Below are 21,602 nucleotides of genomic sequence, written 5' to 3'. Positions count from 1 at the left end.
GGCTGTCACAAAGAAGAAAGAAATAATCCATTCTCAGTATCTACCTTGGAGAAGACAACTATTAATTAATTTAAATCACAGCAAAGAATTTAGGATGCACATGAAGCTTTGTCACAATAAGGGTAGTTAAACACAGGAATGGATAGTTTAAGAACAATGCTCCACTCTGAGTGTCTTCATTGACCCTCTTAGCGTCATCTCTGAGACAAGATACAGGTAAACCTGATTCTGCCTTGGTTTTGAGGGGTGTGCTAGATATTGTAATGAAATCCCTTTTGGTCCTAATTTCAATTATTCACTTTTTCCTCAGCTAGCTTGCATACTGAACAAGACAGCCAGGTACAATTTCACTGCAAGCTAGTAGATACAAGGAAACTTTCCTGCCTGCTCTCTTAACTCAGTGCCAAGCATTCATGAAGTTCAATAATCTATATATTGTAGCTCTGCAGCTATCTTCCTGTTTTTGTTGTTACATCTAACTTAACAGCAGAAGTCAGTAATAGGCTGAAATACAGTACAAAGATCGCTTGTTATGTTCATACTAAGGGTATCTTAAGCAGGAGATGAAGAAATACTTCAACTCCAGCAAGCTGAAATTAACCCCCCACAAAAACTATCAGGAGAAACAAAAGGCACAATATGGAATTATATCTTCTCAAGCAAATTACTGCCAGTACAGTCTAAGTTACTGCTGTCTTCTTTATAATTAGAGCTGCCTCTTTAACCAGCAAGTACCAAAGGAAAAAGGAAATATTTTCTTCCAATGCTGATCTTTGCCTCCTGTGTCAGCTTCTAAACGTTCTTAAAAACACAGCTCTCTGGTACATGACTTCACCTCTCTGGCAGATGGGTGAGAATCAGATATGCTCATGCCTCCTGCACGGGGACAGGCTTGGTTATTAGGTACCATTGTCATTAGTACATTCTTGCTGTATTTGACTTCTCTTCTGCCAGCATTAGGTCTCTCCCAGTCTCCTAACTCTTATCATGCAATAAGAAATCATTTAATTTTCTCAAAAGGTCCTCTAAAAGGACGCCAGCTAACTTCTATTTCTGGCATCACTAGACATGTTCTTATGCTCTCCTGACTTTGAGAACCATTGCTTGCTGCATCCACAGCTGCATCAATGGAATTTATTTACCTTTTGTGTCCTGCATCACAATCGAGCTGTACTTCAAGAAGGTTATCAGCAGGTTGCTAGTTTGCACATCAGCATCCAACGGCAGCTCTGCAGAGCTTATAACTGGAAGAAAACAGATAAGACATGTTTACCCTTCACAAATACAAGCGATAAATATACAGAGAACCAAGTCACAGACTCACAGATCTGGGATAGGATCAGCTTATTTGCAGGGTCGCCTGACCTCCTCCTCCTCCTTCATGACCACCCAGCAAAGACTTTGTTTTGAGGACTGGTACCACTCTCTCAGAGACCATTTCTCCTGCTCTAAGTACAGGCTGTGGTACCCAGCAAAGTGATACCCTTCTCTATCCTGCCCCCACCCCAAGGGAGATCAGCCTGCTGTTTTAGCACTCATCAACATTCCCAACCAAGGGAGCTCAATATATTCTCACCGATGTCCAATTAATTCTTAGAACCAACTCACACCATTCTCAGTTTGGAAAGAAGTGTTCCCAGCAAAGACCCTTCTTAGTTTCAGTAATTTTGGAATTTCAGTTCCAAAAGATCCAGATCGATTCCATTCCTTCCTCCTTCCTGCCTCTCTTGGAGAAGCAACACACAAGACAGTAATGTAACAATGATTGCATGACCAAAATGGTAGAAAAGAACAGCTTCATAAAAACTGAGAAGCAGAAGTAATCATAGGTTGTGCTAAAGAAATCATAACACTGCAGGGAGCAGAAATGTACTTTCCATACCTGCAGCAGAATAGCTGTTCCTTGGCATTTCTCTAGGATACACTCCTTGTTACCACCAGCTGTACTTTTGACACCTTAACACTGGACATCATCTGCCTTAGGCTTTAGAAGAAGCCATCTCAATTACTCGACTAATTGCACAACGTGCCTCCTGCTCACTCCCCAGGTACCACCTGGACCACTGAGTTTATGAGCTGTCGAACCTCTATCATGTGACTGAGCCACATTTTTACTGATGACTGAGCCTGAGCCATCCACAAGGGCCATTCTCAGTCTCCTCATTCAGAAGCGCTTTACGAGAAATACTGAAGTGGGGGAAAGAGAAGTGGGAAAAATGAAGCATGCATTTGCCTGCAGATCCTGCCAGGTTAAGTCTGACATTGTTTAAGATAAATCAGCTCAGACAAAAAAAAAAAGAACAAAAAAACACAGAACTGATGGAGCTACTCTAGGAGGACTTCAGTAAAGCATTTAATACAGCTCTGTATGAAAAAATAGAAGTGAAGCAGATAGGTGGGATCCAATACAGAAATTTAAAGTACAACAAAGATCTGGCAAAGGAGAAATAATTGGAGAAAATATTAGTCTGGGAAGAGATTACTACTTGAACTCGTATGTGTCAGTTTAGGGAATAGTTTTCTTTTTTGTGAGTGATCCAGGCACAAGAAACAGTTGCTTGCTAATGAACCTGTTAATGGCAGAAAGTTGGTATATGCAAACACAGAGGAATATCAGACTGCGCACAAAGAACAGCATAAAACCAAGGACCAGATAATAAATACAAGACAAAATTCAACACTGCAAGCCATAAGGCTGAGAGCTGATCAGCTGCAAACGAAATGCTGTGATACCATGGTACACTATCAGATCACTAGATGACAAGCTACCAACACAAAGCACTGAAGAGCCTGGTCGTACAGCATATCCAGAAAGGCACTTCTAGCAGAGATAGGAACGCAGTAATGCCCTGCAGAAGTGCTGGTGAGACCTTGTCTCAAGCCCTGTGCGTAATTATGCTGATCCCATGTTTAAAGAGGATGAACTCGTACTCGAGCAAGCTTGGAGAAAGGGTAGTCGGTTGATCAGACGAACAGAGTCCCTTCTAATGAGATAGCAAAATACACAGGTGAGTAACCCAACATATGAGAAAGAGCTACCTGTGTTCCAAAGTAAGGTTAACATCATGATAAATGGGTAAAAACTGACAAGAAACACAGGTTGGAAAGTCGAAGATTTCTAACCACGGAACAAGGTGCTGAAATTGCCTCCCAACAGGAATTATTGAGAAACAAATTTAACCAGTTAAGACAGTTTGATAAAATTAAGGGATTCTATGATGATGTGCTTGCAAGCACAAGGCACTACATTCAAAGAGTCAAGGGGATCTTTTCCAGCTCTACATGCCTGTCCTGACATGACAATAACAATACTGTTCTGGCTGCCTCGGAGCTCAGACTCACAGGTTTTCACATGCAGGAGGTCATAGCTGACTTGAATTATGACCACCAGAAGGCCGTCTCTCTTCTCAAGCTATAAAGATAGCCTAAGATAGGGCTCCCTTTTGCGCTGGAAACAGATCTGCAGACCACTAGGACACACGTCTTAAGAACTATATTATCTCTTTTCCATGTGTCCTCAGGAATGGTCAAGGATTTTCTCATTCTTGAGGAAAGAAATAGGTATTTATGACGAGATTGGACCTTGCAAGAAGGGAGGCATTACTCACATCTAATTTTTGGATGGCTAGGTTTAGGGCTCTGAGGGGGAAGTGATTTGTTCCTGTACACAACTGTATTCTGGATCAAAGTCTGCTTTAACACACAATGCCTTTCATAATTTCAGCCTTATATCTCATAGCCCTGTAATGAGGCAAGTAAGGCTTATTTACCCCTGGAACTGGTGCAAGTACAGGCACAGATAGATGAAGGAGCTGAACCAACAGTAGAATGCAGGATTCTTTAAACTAAGCACAGAGGTGCCCAGAGCATAGCAGAGGTTCTCATGGAGCTCAGGGTTATACAATCACCTTGAATACAAAATTGTAGCCCCTGGAAACAACAGGCCAATAGATCAACGTAACCTCACTGTTCAAATTGCATCAAAGAAATGATAATGGGGCTTTTAGCTTCTAAAGGCTGCACAGCCCCAAGCGTCAGCCATTTTAGTCCAGTCTTAACACTCTAGGGCTCCTGACACATTGCTTACGTGCCCAGTCTGTTGGAAAAGTCTGTGCAATGAGACTAGAAGCTTTTTCACCCCCAACATTATGAATAGCTCAAAGATTTAGCTAAAAGTCTGAAAAATGTATTTATATCCCCAGTGGGTCCTTCTGGAGCTGTTACAATGAACGCAGTGAATGAATATTTAACAACAGTAAGCAAACTGACATTCAGATAACTATGGTGACAGGCACACTTGATTTACATATTATGGATCAACAATTTCTAGCAAAAGTCTAATTTTCAAAAAAAAAAAAGAAGAAAGCACTCTGAAGAACACATCACTGCGTATCCTGGTTCATGCTGCAGACCTTGATTTTTTTAATAGACATTTTTAAACTTTAAAAGGTCTTAATTCATATCATTGGCTGACAACCAGAGAAATTTCACACAAGAATTTGAACCCATTTTCAATCCGTCCGCATTTTAAAAAGTGCCTGAAACCCATAGATGGATTTCTGTATATTGCTGTAACTTTAAAATAGCTCAACTACACTTTTTTTAAATGCAGAGAAAAGAAGAAAGCAATCTTTTCATTCCAAAGCCAAAAAGCCTCTTGCTAACTCTCAGCCATAGGCAAATTTTACAGCTGAGTTGCAAGACCTTAGAAAATGAGGAAAATTCTGACATACCTTTAAAACAACAGCGATACTAAAGCACCACCACCCAAATTAAACCAAGCCAAGGTCCTCAAAGAAAAAAGTCACTCAGAATAGTGATCAGCAAGGTGACAGCAAATAAAAATAAAGAATGCTTCCCAATGTAGTTGCTGCACATTAAGATCAGCTCCTCTCCTTAAACTTAGCAAGCTTACAAGCCGCAAGAAGCCTCAAGCTTCACAAGATCACTGCCTCTGCTGAAAGCAGCACAGAGTTTTTGTTTTCTTTTGTTTTCTGGTAAATTTAAAAAAGTGCGAGCAAGCTGTACATGTAGGTAAGCATAAATTCTGTCAGTTGTATAATATGGTGTGTGGGCGGATACATTTGCAATGAACACATTGAACAGAAGCCCACAAAATGCCCGTCCCTCTACATTTTATGTTATATGCACAGGGAGACTTGAGACATAGGGGGCTTTTTAACTGAAGCTTTTGATATCCATGGTAACCAGACAGAATTCATCCACAAGGAGGATCATCCTTAACTAGGATATCAAATGACCTGAATAGCTGATAAAACTGAGTAACCCAGGCTGCTTTTCCCCAGGAATATTTCCAAACTGTGCTCTATTCAAACTGACTCTGTTCCTTCATTGAACACCTCCTTCAGATCAAGAGAATGCCATTAGAGTATGTGACAGCAGCCATTGGATTTCTTCTCAAAGTAGGCTATATCTACCCATACCTTAAACAAAACAGGGTTTATTTTAGATTATTTCAAAGTGTATTTATGGGGACATGTAACATCTCATTTAGAAGAAAGATCTCAGGGCAAGCAGTTATTTGCAAAGCCTATCAGAGAAAAGGCGACAAGAGGGAAGAACACCTCCACATCCAGGTTGGATTTAAATCCCAATTAATTCAAAGCTGGGGACAAGTGTATTAATGACAAGCAGGAATCCACTGCAATTCTCTGTAAATGTGTTCCAATTACAAATAATCCCAGGCAAAGAACCTGACACTAGAAATATTTGGAAGTAAAAGCGTACATAGAATAACTAATGGGCTGGGTGTATCTTCATGCAGATACTGGGACAGTATTGTTTTCAGAAGGAATATCAGCATAACTTCATTGAGCAATATACAAGGCAAAACAGAAATAAATTCAAGTCAAAGAATCTTGCTCATGTTTAGTAAGGCAAGTGGTCCAGGAAGAGATCACCAGGTTACATCTGCTCCAGACAGACCTCGTAAGTTGCCATCTTAAGAAAATGCTTTGCTAGTTATTCTACAGTTTTTACTCTTCTTCCCCAGGAGAATATTTTATTTCTTACCATCTGAAGAAGGCGGGGTGGTTCCCAGTGGAGTGACAGGCGTTGTTGGAATGGGGCTTGTTGGTGTTGTCATCAGCCCCATTTCAGGATGGCTCTAACAGAAAAAACAAATGCCCAGACATAGAGAGGTCAACAGCTTCCCCAGGCACTACTCATACAGATCACTAGCTGTACTGTTCCACACACTCACACAATAGACAGGACTAATGAAGTCTCAAGAAACTTCAACCCCTCCTCCAAAAAGCAAGGCTATGCTTCCTGACCTTGGACATCTACAGTTAAGCTGTACGTCAATTTCTTTACCCCACAAAACATGCCAATACATCAGAAAGTGGTGGCTGTCCCCAGCAGGCAGCTAATACACCCTTCCCCCGTGTAGAATGGGAAAAGGTACACAAAAGCCTACATTGTTTATAGCTTCCAATTCCCCACAAAATAATCCGATGGTGTGCATTTGAAGTCTTCCTCCAAGATCCTTTTATTTCTCTTTCTAAAAGGAAATTGTCCTCACTCCTGCCCTCCACCTGTTCATATTCAAAGATAATGACAATTTATTACTTCCTTGTCTCACTATAAAGCCCAGGCTCTGCAGGAAAAGAGTACATAACATAAATAACACTATCATTATCGATCCTCTCAGCTTCCATCAGTTGGTTACTCTCCCCATTTCATCTTTGCTAATAGTTGCCTGCCTAACTGCTGCTTTGACTTTACTCTTTGTAAGCTTCCAGATCTATCCACACTGGTGAGACTTTAGGCAATCTGCCATGCTATTTTAAGTCTGGCTGCCAAGCAGAGTGTCCATTTCATAGAGCAAGTTTTACATAAATGTGTCATTTGCCTTAACATATAATCATAATTTCAAAATAAAAGGGATACAGAACTAGTGATCTGATGTTAGTTTCGTAGGATTTTCACAAGTGGATATCCTGCACATTGACTTTTAATACCTCGTTTTATAAGAGAAACTTTAAATGCATGTATTTTATGGGAAGCACAAACACACATACCACAATTCAAAGACAATTTTAAATCATTACAGGTACTGATTTAATCTTTAAAATACAATTTTCCATTGAAAAATCTTACACAAAACAGGTTTGCTTCCATAGATTTTTGCTATGGTGTTTACCTTTCTTTTTCCCCAAACATTAACCATCAGTTGAGATATAATAGTGCCACCTAGCAGCAAAAACCGAGGACCAACAAGCTGGTAAGTATAACAAACCCTTAACACTTCAGGCATCAACCCAACTGTGTCCCTGTTCTTCCTATGTGCCCAGACAGCAGCAGGTAGTCATTCCTGCAGTCCCTAATAATGGACATGAACTTAGGCAAGAGCATTCATCGGCTTTTATGAGGTTTTTTCAAAGGATAGCATGACCTACCTTGCCCTCTCTTAAATGAGGGATTACAGACAATCCACCCAAGAACATCAGACCTCCACTTCAATTAAACCCACTGGTCAGTGGCCACTTCAGCTATCACTTTCACAAATAGCTAGTTTATCCTTTCTCTTTTTAGATTTTAGAATTTTAAATTTTAGAATTTAAGAGCTTTTACTCTAGCTGCTCTTTTTGTGCCCTACTCTTTTCCCCGCCAAAGGCCTCTCTTCCCCCAGGGATATCTTGACCACAGAAAGGCCTGAGTTGGTATTTCATAGAACTGAAAGAGCAGAAATCTCTTACAAGCGGTAGGAATAAATAACCTGGGATGAGAGAGGCAGGCAACCTCAGCAAATTAACCACCCATGGAACAGAAGCTTTCTTCAGAGGCAGTAGATCTGACTATCACACCTCTTCCATCACCACTACTGTCAGGAGTCCCCAAAGAACTCCTCCATCATGCCAAGTGTCTAGCCTGCAATGTATGTTTGTACTCTGAGGACCTGAAATAACTGGAGGAAGGTGTTAACTGGTTTGCTGATGTCATTTTTCTCACAGATTACCAGCAGTACTTACAAACAAAATTAAAAGCCTAAACCTGAAGGCTTTCCTAAACACATCGGGCTATCCTCCCAGCCAGCCACAACACGATCTCCATAGCAGACTCGTCATCCGCCTCCCAGCAATAACCACCTTTCCAAACTCACACAGTGTTTTGAAAAGCATCCAGAGGTTTGTGATCAGAGGTATAGATAAGACCACTGCTTCTTAGAGGGCTGCCATAGCTATTTCTTCACCATAAACAGCACAAGGAAGAGTACTATGCTCTGGCAACAGTCTCCCAAGCCAAAGGTGTTGGGGTCTCCAAGAAACTTTGAACACAAAACAGTGTTTGACACAACAGTCGTCACATGTTGATTAGTCCCTAAGCAAGGGAAATCCAAACAAACAACATGCAGTCTGTGCACACCCAGACTGGTCAATTCATCCAACTTTGGAGCTGGATCAGCCTCTCTTTCCCTCAACCCTAGCTTAACAAAGCATGAATTGCTCTGATAGCTGCAGCAGTCTTATCCCCACCAGTCCACTCACTCCATCCTCCCCTTAAAGGGGGTATCAATAGGGCACAGAAGGCACTCCACACAGCCCTTCCCATTCAGTGGGAAAAATGGCTCACTTGAACATGAGCTGTGCCCTCAAAACTTTACCAGGTAGCATTTGCTAAAAGTACAATAAATCCAGGCCCTGGCCTACTTTTGATCTTTCATGCTTATCTACACCTACGACAAGTATGGTGGCAGGGTAGGGGAGTAGAGAACTTATGTTTTCACCAACTCAATTTCTGACTCTCTAATTTCAAAGACATCCACTACAAAGAAACAGGCAAACACTGCACTGAAACTCACTTGTGCCAGAACTGTGATGAAATTCCGGTTTAAGTGAACAGCTTCATAGAGGGCCAGAAGGATCGCTTCATTCGTTCTGTGGAAAGGATACAGGCAAAAGCACAGTTAAGGGCTAGCACCAGATGAGATTCTCAAGAGCAAAGTTTCTCAGAAGCATGGCCTGTCTGAAAGGAAGAATTTTTTTTTCAACTATATAAAACTCTGCCTCTGCAATCCCGTTGTTCTGATTATTAGTAGTACTTAGCAATCCATAAAAAGAGCTGTTTTTAGAGCTCGGCTACAGTCTTTGCTCCTTTCCAGCTGAAGGTCTCTCTCGTTGCTCTGTGTTCTCCCTCTAGAGTCATTTCCTTTAAGGGCAGAGGTTCCTACAGACACCACAAACCCTCATATCTATCACTTGCCCCCTTGATTTAGAAAGCATTTTCTTGGGGATAAGAGTGCATGAACCATCACTTCCCATCTGCCACCTCCAACATTCCTATTATGTGCCAAAAATGCCTCATAAAAACCACAGAGGGTTTTTTTATACACTTCATCACAAGCAATTCAGCTGTGGCTTCTCTTGCTGCACCCTTCTCACTGCAGTGAGAATCCATTGTTTGCAGGGGTGTAGTACCATTTTAGTTAAAAGAGAACTTGTCTTTCTAGTTTGCTTTGCTACATTAGAACAGCTCCATGATGGACCAGATCATGTTGACCAGTGTAGTGAGTTTCCATTCATCGTGTAACCAACACCTGTGCACTTACTGGACTGAGATCTTCTCATCAGCATCTGCTATGAACATGCTGCCCACCTATGGAAAGAAAAAGTATTGCACAGGAGGAATTTGCGAAAGCTGTTAGACAAGAGAGAAGACGGATTTAACTAAATCAGAAGTGCCCTGGAAGACATGTTCTCATCAAGGCACACATGCAACTTTCTAATACCAGTAAAATACAAATGTGAAGCAGGATGACCATCTACAAACACACTTTATTTTGCACTACTGCCACTGCCCAATGCTCCACCTGTCAAATCACAAAAGAGGAAAAAAGACTGTATCTTGAATCCCTACCTGGATTAGTCTGTGATTCTGTAAGAGAACAACAGAGATCATTTCCTATCTGCATGCCCCAAAGTGGCAGCAGTTTTACCTGTGTCACTCCTGACAGACAGCTGTGAATGCTGAACTGTCTTTACTTACAGGACATCTTCCTGTCAGTTAGATCTCAGACTACAGTTAAATCTCAGACTAAAGCAAAGCCAAACCAAACAAGGTGAACAGTGGATACTCTTTACAAGGAAGACATTCACAATTGCCTTTGGATGGTACCCCTCCGAAAATGAAGACACTGCCCATAGCAGAATCCAAGCTTACTTCATAGCTACAGGCATGCACACAGGCTTGAGAAACAAGACAGTAAAAATAAACAGATCTCTAAGGCTACTGACAGACAAAACTGCCTCAAAAATATCCAGCTTCTCTGTTTTAGACTACATTAGCAGAGCAACAACTTGTTTTTAAAAATAAGTAGCTGTTTAAAAATGTCCAACAAGTAATTGTGATTTTTAAAATGAAGTAAACTAGAATGAAGTTGAAGGAAAACAATTTCAATTATAAACATCAGAATAAAGATCTCATCCTTTGAAAGACCTTTCCCAGCCAGACAACAACATGCTCCTCAGAATACATCCATTTCAGTTGTATTTGGTTTGGATTGGATCAATGCATCTCCTCCTCCAGAACCTACAGCCCAAACTCACAGTTTTTGGAAACAGCCATCTGCTGAACTTCCATGAAGGCACCTATTTTAAGAACAGAAAAACACTGCTTCCTTGCTTACCATATTAGTTAGAGCCGAGAAGAAACCACTCTGGTGTTCCTCTTCCTTATCTTTGTATTGCCTGCACAAAAAAGAATAACGATGAAGCTTCAGGGTTAGAAATGGAACTAGGGTTATTTTGCCTAAATCCCTATGAGGTGGTCTTATCTGATAAGCATACAGGATGGAGAAAGCTTCAGCATTCGCAAGCCCTTTTCAAGAACTCACAGAAAGAGATGCAAAGGGTATTAAAATATTTGTAAATTGTGTAGAGTTAAGTGGGGCTGCTGAAAGATGCGAGACTGAACAATGCCTGTGCTGTTACAGAGGATACATCCAGTCTGGGCCAACACTGAAGGGAAGGCACTGAGTGACTTAGGAAATCTTGTCCTGCGTTGGCAAAACAGTAATGAACCACATGAACACACACACAGTCAGTAACCACGGAACAGTTTCATTTCAATCAGCATCTGCTACAGACTAAACCAGAATCTACCACCCTACGGCCAGCAGAAACCATGAGGACCATTATGGTTCATGGCCTGATCCCATGTTCCTGGAGTAGGTGAAGTGACTGGAACTGGAGTAAGTAAAGTCAACAAATAGGTTGGGTACCGCAGACTTAAGCTAAGTTGCTTCAGTTGGCATTCAAATGGACTAGCAAAGCTCACATTGCCATTTATTGTGTCTTACAGGAACCTGATGCAACATTCAAAGGAAAAAATTCTAAATTTTTTGGGAAGGTGGAAAGAAAGAGCTAAGCAAAACAGGCCATAGTCTGAGACAGCTTTTGTCACAATGAAGGAAGTTATGTGGGTGAGGTTCTCTCTGCTTTACTCTAATAATTTACTCTGTTAAATATATTTACATTATTTGCTGATCTTGTAAGTCATCCACTTATCTATAATAGCGGACCTTCAAAGGAATTAAAACATTTTTCTGGATACTTTGAGAATCCTACTGCACCAAAAAAAAAAGTCTTGGGTTGCTCAGGAGAAATTGCTGTAAGTGTCCAAATTTTTCTGAAGCACTTTGTTCTTAGGAAAACTTAGGTATTTTGTGCTGTTGCTTACAAAGCAGGGGCTGGAAAGAGGGTACCCCTACCACTGGCTTTCTGGCACTTTCTTCATATGCAGTTAATGCTTTCCACCATTCATAAGACCATACATCCCCTAATTAACTCTGATCTGGCATGCAGATAGTCCTGGATACATTTGGTCTTTTTAGATTTTGTTTCAGTTAAATCAATTTTCTAACAGAGAAGTACTCAGCAAATCATTTATCTTTTCACTTGGCATTAAGATTTTACACAAGGTTCATACAGAGGTAAAATCCATGATAGTAAAAACATGCAATAGATATCTTCCCCTACAGCAAGATCTCTTCTGAAGCACATCAGCACAGCTGGTACAGATGCATTTACACTTGCAATGACAGCAACAACCGAGCTGAAGTACCTCAAGCCATAAGACTATTCCCTGCCTCTCCAGGTACATCAGGGCTGTTAGGTGATAAGTGCTTTAACACAAAAAAACAGTTTGTGGAAATGTACAGCAACTATCATGCACTGAAAAACAAGAGACAATTAGGTTTTACCTGTTATATTCCGATAAAGCCTGGGCAATTACAAGTCCCATTCCCTGAAAAAAGTGTTAAAGAAATCTTTACATTACAAACCTCAATGCAGGAAATCACACACAGAACACAAATAGCAGTGCTCCCTCCCTCCCAAAGATAACCTAGTGTGCTATGAAGAATTTCCTCTGAAGCTGTTTGAACTATTAAGACATGATATAAGAAAAACATCATCCAATAATCAAGACACCAAAATTTAAAGTTGAATATCTAATTACTAAGTTCAACAGAGAACATTTACTCTCCTTGGACCTCCAGACAGAGCTTAGTCACTCAAGAAGCCTCAATAAAGCAGCAAGAACTTCAGAAGGAAACTGGTGTCAGAGTAAAGACATCCAAAAGTTCAAAACAAAGGTCATAAACACTAGTAACCTTTCCATTTCTTGCAAACAGCCTCCACAATTCCACAGCTATTGATCTTCCTTTCTGTCAAGCTAATTTAATTAACTCAGAATAATCGTTCTTGCCCTTTAGTTAGCATGGAGCTTGCTTTTTCCTTCATGCCTAAAGAACAGCTTCAAAGTCCAGACCTGACATAGCTCATAGTGTGCTACCACTTTCTATCCAGGCCTGGATATGAAGTTTATGCAGTGGCTACAACCCAAAATATGTTGTAGGATTCTTGTCTCAGGTACAAGCCTCCACTAGGCTACAAGAATTGGCTTGTGGACTGGTAAAATCAGATGACACAGCACTGGGAATCAGACCATCTTTGGCATAAGCTATCTTGTGTCTCTTCCGCACACGACAGCAAACAGTGTACAGATAGCGCGTAAATGTATAATAGATCAACTTTAGCGTGTTCCTTGCTACCTAGCTTTTTAACCACTCCCACCATTTCACTGGTGATCAAAATGTCCAGATCAGGAGCTGCCTAACCTATTGCAAGAGTACAGTTAGGACAGAAACCCACTATACTGGTGTTCTTTACAGTAGCACTGTTCCTAGACCTTCTTTCTACCAGACACCATGATTGCATTCATCACACTAACACCGCATATGAAAGAGCATCACCAAGAGCACAGAGGAATCAAGTCAAATACTCACATTGAGTGTGGCCTCATCGTCTACGATGGAGAGCTTCACAATGTAGGGATTCACTGACTGCTCAGGGTCAGGGGAGAAGGAAGGAAAAAAAAAAAAAAAAAAATCGGTTTTAAGTTCAGCCTTCATGAAAAAAACCAACACTATTCTCTTTCCAAGTTTACCCAACCACCTGGGAAGACTCTCTCTCCTGTCCCACAAAGCAGAACACACAAAGAAACAGGAGTCACAGCACACGCTAAGGCCTTTATGCCTGGGACACCTTCTCTTCACTGGCTGAGCCAGGCAGTCTCCTGATTTAATTAAGAGAGGGAGTTTCTGCTCCTCTGCTAGCTCACCTGTCAGTCTTGAAAGTGGAGCAGCTGTCCTGCAAGCCTGTTATCTGTGACACACTGTTATGCAGCAGGAACAAGCAGCGAAGCTGGGACTGAATATTAGTGTTCTGATATCACTCTTTTGCAAAACCTTGTGAAGACTGCTTAAAGGAAGGAGGACCCAGGAAGGCATGACCGTTATAGACTCATCTGCTGCTGGGTTGGAGCTCAACACTTTACAGTTTACACCACTGAGAGCTAGGAGTCTCTGGAGAATATAAATTCTTGAATTTAGCTGAACAAAGCACACAGGCTGCATCTATAAAGATAAGTCCTAATAATTTAGATCAGCATCATGCATTTGTTTTTCCTTGTTTATATGTGTCAGTGCAAAACTAATAAGGTTGATTTGGAACCAGGACAGAGAAGAAAAGACTATGTACTACGTGCAAAGTAGATGGGAAGAACAAAACACAAAGCATGCATCAGATGCAGCCCTACAAGTTACAGTTACCCAACTGATTTGCCCGCAGCGTGGCAGCAAGTTAAAAATAAGGCTGATCAGAAAACACCACACTCTCAATTATTTGGTGCTTTGGGAGGATCAGGCTTTCTTTTTGGTTCAGAAAAGAAACTGATCAGAACAGAGCCAAACTCAGACAGTCTGTCAGCCTGTCTGTGGCAGCACACAGCCCTGTCTGCTGTCTCAGAAAAAGACAGAAAACTCACACAGAACCCATCTGTGCGCAAAGCATGCAAAGACACTTCCTTGAGGCTGGAGTAGAGGCTCCTATTGAGTAACAATATATTGTCCTCTCTGTACAAACATGATACCCTTCAGAAATTAAGTTTAGTCAGTGTCAGTAAAGCTGCAGCAAGCTTCACAAATTCATAACTAAATATAGATTAAAATCCATCCTTGTAAATATATTTCAGTTTTGCTGATTTCAGTCATTCTCTTACTCTCCTTATGCAACAAGGAGCAACTCTCCACACCACAGCTCACATACAGAAGAGAGGCCAGCCTGTGACTCATGACCAATAAAAGTGATGGGGCTTTTCCAGGCAGAAGGCAGCAGGGCTATGCTGGATTAGAGGCTTTGCAGGGTTATCCACATTCCCAGATGTGAGGAATAAGCAGAGATACTACACTGACCAGCGCCACCAAGCTGCCCTGAGACCCAGTCATATGTTTGGTCCCATCACGGAAAGGGAAGGGGAGTGGGTTTGTTGTCATCTCCAACCTATGAACTCCCTTCATGCTCCTGTTGCTCTTGACTTTCCAAGATGTGTTCCATGTCTCCTGCCTCTTGGCAGCAAGATGTCATCAGTGCATGGCTGATAGCGTCATGAATCTGGTCTAGCTTGGTACAGATCTCTGCCCTCTATCTCTTCAATTGTCATTTCTATACCAGCAGAATTCTGTTTAGTAATTCCTGTCTGAAGTATTCTATTCCCCTGATACATTCCTTGTCTCCTCTAGGCTTCCCTCACTCCTTAAGCAGCAGGCAGATGACTAACCAGTATAATCTACATACAAAGTGTTGCAGTACAAAGCATTATATGAAGAAGCACAAAGGTCTTGCCGAAGGAGTGAGATCTCCTCCGTGCCCCAAAATGTATCTCCACCTCCAACGCAAACCTATGGGAAACAATTTTTTTGACAGGAAAAGAAAAAAGGAAAAGAAAAAAACCCAAGCTAACCACATATAATCCCTAGTTCAGTGCTTAACTTATCTTCACATCTGTAACACAAAGGCCAGAGTCCACTCAATTATCCTTGCAAGAGTCTTCCCTGAACACTCATTAGGGATGATTCAGCAGTTTTGCTGCAAGCCCTGATGAGTCCATCTCCTCTGCAAGCAGGCCATCTTTCAGGGAACTGGAGCTTAAATAATTATTCTTTTTGTTAAAGAGGTTCATTTAAAATAATTTGAGTTGTGTGAGACTTAAAAAAAATATCAATTTCTGTCTCTTCAATGCTGTTTCGTCGGCACTTGTAGTTGACTGTGTCAAGGAGAGGCAACTCCACGTAACCAGACGTGAAGGGCTGTCGGATACACTATATGACAACTAGACAAAGGGAAAAACCCACATTTTGACTAATTTCTTTCAGCTCTGCCTAGCAAAAGACACAATGTACAATTCTAGCAGGTTGAACATGAGGCAAAGAAATTTCCACCTAGATGTTATCAAGGAATTTAACTATTTAAAAGTCACTACCTGATTTTGTTTTAACTTGCTATTCTAGCAGCAATCCCTTAAAACACTGAGAAAGTAATAAAATAAAAACTCTTCCTCACAGTGTTTTCTCTGTCTGGCAGCCTTTTGTGTACACTTTGCTTCATCATTTTCCTGATATAGTTAATTGTTTAGTTACTCTTTTATGTTTTTCTCACATAGTATCAAGGTAAAAATATTTTCTCTGAAATCAGGACTAGGATTTAAAAAAAAAAACAAACATAAAATATAGCTGAAGACTTACGTATATATTTGGAACAACTTTTGAAAATTACTCAGTTTCAGATCAGGGACATCCCTTTAAAGGTTCCATGTAAAGACATGTCAATAATTTTCATCTCCACTCTGAGGGTGGTGAGGCACTGGAAGAGGTTGCCCAGAGAAGCTGTGGCTGCCCCATCCCTGGAAGTGTTCAAGGCCAGGTTGGATGGGGCTTTGAGCAACCTGGTCCAGTGGAAGGTGTCCCTGCCCACGGCAGCAGGGTTCGAACTAGATGATCTTTAAGGTCCCTTCCAACCCAAACCATTCCATGATTCTATGATTTTTACTCCTAGAACAGAATTTCATGAGCAAGCCAAGATCTCAGCCACACTGGTAATGAAAACATGGACAGATATTCCCCAGGGCATTTGAGAGGAGACTACAAAATTCACATCCCAAAAATATAAAAGAACATCCTGATGCAAAACACACTGGTATTCATGTTAAAGACAGACACAAAATCATAGTCAACTAATGAATTTTCAGCCTAATTAGATTTTCTTAAGCAGCTGGAAACACAATTTAGCAACCAATGAAGTTCAGAACAAAAGAGAACCTATCAAGTGCAGCACAGTTAACTAAAAAGAGAACTCCAAAGGATTTGAGGCATGAAATTGTGCTACAATACACTGACAAACTGGCAACCACCAAATTGGCTCTAAGGGCCAAAGAACAGCAAATGAAAGCAGCTACTCTACTTAAGGACTAATTGCCTATTCTCTGGGTCTATTCATAACTCAAAACAAGATCTGTTATAAAATCAGGTAGGTTTTGGAGCCTACCCAAACCTAGTAATTCTGATGAGGGGATATTCCAGCACTTTCCCATTTTTTGCCAATCTAAGGATATTAAGATATTCCTGATTATGGAAAAATATAAGATTGACCATTAAAGCATCATGCCTCATGCAAAAAAAAGCCAACATTAGGTCGATTTTTTGACATTTGAAGTGTTTCTTTTTCATGGTGATGAATAACAGGAAAAATGGGAATACACCAAAGTAGCCGACTAATTCAGAAAAAGGAAGATGAATAAAGTTTCTCAGAGAGGAATCAAAGAGATGGAGATGGACTTCTCTTGGAAACAGTAGCTGTGATGTTTCAGTTCATTCTTTGGTCACAGCTTCACCATCTCTTCTGGGGATCTGTGCTCCTTCAGTCTGCTAGTCAGGTTCTGAATCACAAATTCTGTCTGAAGCCCAAGATGACTGACAGCTCATTTTACTTTGGAGATTATGTATAACCTCACAGTTGCATACACAGAGGCAAACATGAAAGTTTGGCATAACAGTAACTCTTCCAAAAGGACTTTCTTCAGACTACTTCCATGAAGGAAATGCAAATCCCCTAGGTAGTTTCTTTCATGTTTGTACAAAACGAGCTGTATGAATATCATACACATTTGATTATAAACATACGTCAGAGACAGATACAGTTAGCATAATATGACTGTCTTGCAAAACTTCTATAGCTCTGTACTGACACCCTGATAAATGTTATACTGTGTACTGCTAAAAACTGTACTGTAGGCTGCCTTAATAACCCAGAGGCCTGTGTAAATTAATAAAGTAGAGAGAAGTGGTGGTTTTGTTATCCAGAAGAATACCTACCTCATACTTTCTGTAGTTGACCAGCAAGGCAAGGAGGACAACAGCATCATAGCCATGTTCCCTGCGACTAAGTGGGCTGGACAGGATCTGGAATAAATAATCACACTGTACTGTTCAGGCCTGCTTCAGGAAGCTTGCAGTGACTCTCAGACAGTGTGTGCCTGTGAAACGTATGTGTAAGAGCAAATTATGTCCTAAGTGAAAGAGGGTATTTAAGGTTTAGGGAGTGTTGGTGCTTCCAAGACGTTCTGCACACAGAGAAGCTTATTTATTACAGAGAGGATGCACATAGGCTTTCTGGGCATAACGGGCAAATACATTTCTCAACAGCACTGGACGGCATCTCAGTGCTTCACCAACATTTATTTGTGCAAGTTTCTTCGTTTCCCCAAGCCCAGTCCCACTTCTAAAAAGTATAATTTATCAAAGAGCAGAAAAAACCTCAATATATCCAGACTGCCTTTTGAAAAAAGTTCCTTTGATACAGGAATTATCTGTGAAATCAGGCCAGAAATCTGTTCAGCTTCTATCTATGCACAAATGTCTCAAGTGAAATTACTTTAAATACTCAGTAGTGACTAAAACCATCAGACTAGAGTAAGGAAGAGACAGCATTTAAAAAGTCTGTGACTGAGCTATGAATGGAAGCAATACAGCATGCCAGTCAACTATGCTGTACTGAAAAAGCTGAAAAGCAAATACTTCACCGAAAGCTATCACTATGGAAGAAAAACCCCAGCAGTAGAAAGAAGAACCCTTACCTGTAAAATAGCTTCAAATATGCTGTTAATCATGACATACTCCAGGATGGTGTTCTGGCTAATGTTATCTGTCACCTGAGTACAAATACAAGTTTTAAAATCTCACCTGAAGCCTCCACAATGCTGTAGCTGCCTCTGGCACACACTGGGAACAGAAGAGTTCTACTACCAGATGGGACACATTTATCCAGAATTTCACACTTAGTCAGCAGCTCAAGATGTGACTAGCTGTAGAGCTAGACACAAAGTAAAAGAAATCTGTCCTGCCTTCCCCGCTCCCTCTGGCAAGAAGCATGACCCACGTTCTGAGATCTCCCCCTTTCCTCTACAGATTGATATTTTACACAGCTGCATGACAACAGCCATCAGCAGCTTGAAGCAGGCTGCTATGCAGGAGGCAGAGAATGAAAAAACAGGGTGTATATGCTCTACTGAGTACCTTCCCATCATGAATGGGCAGTGAAGACCTCCCACACACCCAATTCTCTTATCACAGCCAAAATAGTTCACAGTTACTCATCATCTCTTGGAGATGGCTATCCATTTGTTCCAACTTCCTCATTCTTCACATCCTCACCACTCTTGTCTACTCCACACTTCCTGTCTTCCCTCAACCCATCTCCTCTGCTCCCTTTCTATTTATCTCAGACACCCTAAATATCTTTAACAAAAAAAAAAAAAAACAAACACCGCCAAAAAAACAAACCACCCACAAAACCCACACCTGTAAATCCAATTGACACTTCCTCCTGTGTCTCTCCCCTGGTTGGCATCTATCTTATAAGGTGAAACCAGTCTGCTCATCTGTATTGGCACTGTGGTTGGAGCAATGATGCATATTCCGGGCTGACCCTTGTTATTATTCACAATTTCTCCTCCTTAAGCTTCACACTGCAGCATTCTGTTCAAGTTTTGAGACCGTTCCATCCCTCAAGATGGTGCTCATATAAGCCTTTAGGTTATTATACAGCTTATTTATTTACCGTCACCAAGCACAGAAGTAGCTTCAGACACAAGCTTTTGAGGCTTTCAGAACCTTCTGCGCAGAGGAGTGAGTCCAAGCTCTCCATCAGATTCTAAAGAAGAACAATCACGTTATTTAAAAGTAATATTTAAAATTATTTGAAATGTTTGTTACAAAAAGCTTTTTGGGAGATTCAAATACAAGAGCACCAATGTAAAGCCATGTTATTCCAGAATCAATAATTAGGCTGTTAATACTGTCACCCAGGCCACATTCACACTATCAGTTCTCAACATTGTTTTGTGTTAACTACATTTTAATGACTAGAGGCGTAACATCATGATCGTTTTCCAAGAGTTGCTCTAGAAGCATGAGAGATTTTTGTACACATATAACAATAGGTTTTATTCACAAAGTAATTCTGAGCTCTACAAATATGATCTTCCTTTTGTTTGCAAGACAATAATATCAGCGGGTTGTGGTTTTTTTTCAATATTCCATTTCACTTGTAGGCACCATGGGATTTTTTGCAAGCAGCACACCTCTAATTAATAGTCGTATATTAGTTATGATTAAAAATAGATACTATATAGCTGTTTGGAATATATTCATAAATAGTTGTTTTCCAAATACTAAGTTACAGGTAATACAGTTATTCCTAAAGGAAAAGTGTAGTTCTGATAGGCAAGTTACTACTTAATATTTTCCCCAGATCTGCTACTATTTGTAGACAGATGAAAAATTACTACTTATTGTAGAGAGATGAAAGATACAAGAGGAAATTCAGCTTTATCACTGATTGCTTTGTTATTTCCCAAAACTCAACATCTTTACAGTGAAAAGCATCAAATAAATTTGAAATGATACATGTGCTGATGGAAATGTGAGAACACAGGATATGACTATCAGCTAAAAATTAAGCTCAAGGTACGAGGTTCAATACTAGCTACTAATGGCCTGTGACAGCCTTTTCTGGCCTTAAGATTTCTTAGCCATAGTGACTGCACAGCATGGAACTAAGGGAACAGAAAGTGCTCTGTTATATTACTAACAAACATGGGACCCCAAGTGTCTTTGTGCTACTAGCAGGTAAAGAATTTCAGGACAGTTGTTTTTAATAAGTGGCTGGAATATTTCCCCCAAAAGCTGCACCTTGGTAGACACACTTGTTTACAAATCACTGCCCCTACAGCAAGGCTGCTGTGAAACCTGTTTCTCGACATTGCCAGGGCCTCACCTTCATACATAGCTCTGCCTTATCAAAACCCACAAGCATGTTGATGATGTCAAACCCAGAAGTGGATTTGTTCTTCTGGTGGACACCCCGAATCAATGCACACAACGTCTGCAAAGGGAAAAATCAGAGGGTAAGATGTAAGGCAACACTTACAAATCAACAGCAAAACCCGTCCTAAGACCATCTCATAGAAGTGGCAAAGCACAGGTATTTAAATTAATACCACCAGCCTGGAAGCCACACATACAGAGGTGTACATATTCTGTTTTAAATCAACTTTTCCCAGCTTACTGCCTGTCCAATGTCTCCTACAGATGACTTCTCCAAATCTAAAATTCATGTCCTGTATTCCTACAGCTGAGACAAATGCATTCACCAAATTGTAAGAATCAGTCTGTGAACTAACAATATCAAACATCAAGACTGAAGAGGGGAGTCTCCTGCACAAGACAGGGGACAGCATAGCTTTGGTAAGGAGCAGCCTGCAGGAAAATGACTGTTAATTCTGGCTGACAATTCTTCACAGCTTCTAATTAGGAAGTGTCCAGCAGAGGCAGTCCCCTGTATAAATTCCACACTAACTTCTCCAGAGCTTTATTACATTTTCAACCCATATGGAAATTAAAAAAGGAGGCTGAAATGAGGGAGAACAGGATAAAGTAGAATACAGACAAAGCTACAGAGAGTACTCTTGAGCCCCCAAATTGACAGCCTGCAGTGTGAACAAGCTCCTCTTGTCTCCCCATTGCCATCCGCTTCATCCTGCATCACCAGATCCTCTTGAATTCTGAAACAAGTAATTGTTCTTCAAAGACTAAAGAGACTTTGAATGTTTGTAACCTCCACAGACAGTAAGCAGCAACTGCTCTGTAGACATCAATTCTCCTCAGAAGCAAAGAAATGAGAACA

At 40.8% G+C, this 21,602-nt stretch overlaps 1 protein-coding gene across 4 annotated transcripts in view; it reads right to left on the bottom strand.

Moving 5' to 3' along the window:
- ARMH3 (armadillo like helical domain containing 3) overlaps window positions 1–21,602 on the bottom strand; it is a 127,434-nt gene that overhangs the window by 97,853 nt on the left and 7,979 nt on the right. For all 4 annotated transcript variants that reach the window (XM_064463986.1, XM_064463987.1, XM_064463988.1 and 1 more), the window contains 11 exons: window positions 20,694–20,801; window positions 19,476–19,568; window positions 18,493–18,567; window positions 17,732–17,818; window positions 13,310–13,366; window positions 12,224–12,267; window positions 10,649–10,709; window positions 9,572–9,618; window positions 8,825–8,900; window positions 6,034–6,127; window positions 1,143–1,244 (listed from right to left, as the gene is read on the bottom strand). In XM_064463986.1, coding sequence (XP_064320056.1) covers window positions 1,143–1,244; window positions 6,034–6,127; window positions 8,825–8,900; window positions 9,572–9,618; window positions 10,649–10,709; window positions 12,224–12,267; window positions 13,310–13,366; window positions 17,732–17,818; window positions 18,493–18,567; window positions 19,476–19,568; window positions 20,694–20,801 — 844 coding nt within the window. The remainder of the gene's footprint in view (window positions 1–1,142; window positions 1,245–6,033; window positions 6,128–8,824; window positions 8,901–9,571; window positions 9,619–10,648; window positions 10,710–12,223; window positions 12,268–13,309; window positions 13,367–17,731; window positions 17,819–18,492; window positions 18,568–19,475; window positions 19,569–20,693; window positions 20,802–21,602) is intronic.

This window comes from Phalacrocorax carbo, chromosome 12 (assembly GCF_963921805.1).
Source record: "Phalacrocorax carbo chromosome 12, bPhaCar2.1, whole genome shotgun sequence".
NCBI lineage: Eukaryota > Metazoa > Chordata > Aves > Suliformes > Phalacrocoracidae > Phalacrocorax > Phalacrocorax carbo.
This window is presented reverse-complemented; position numbering and strand designations above follow the sequence as displayed.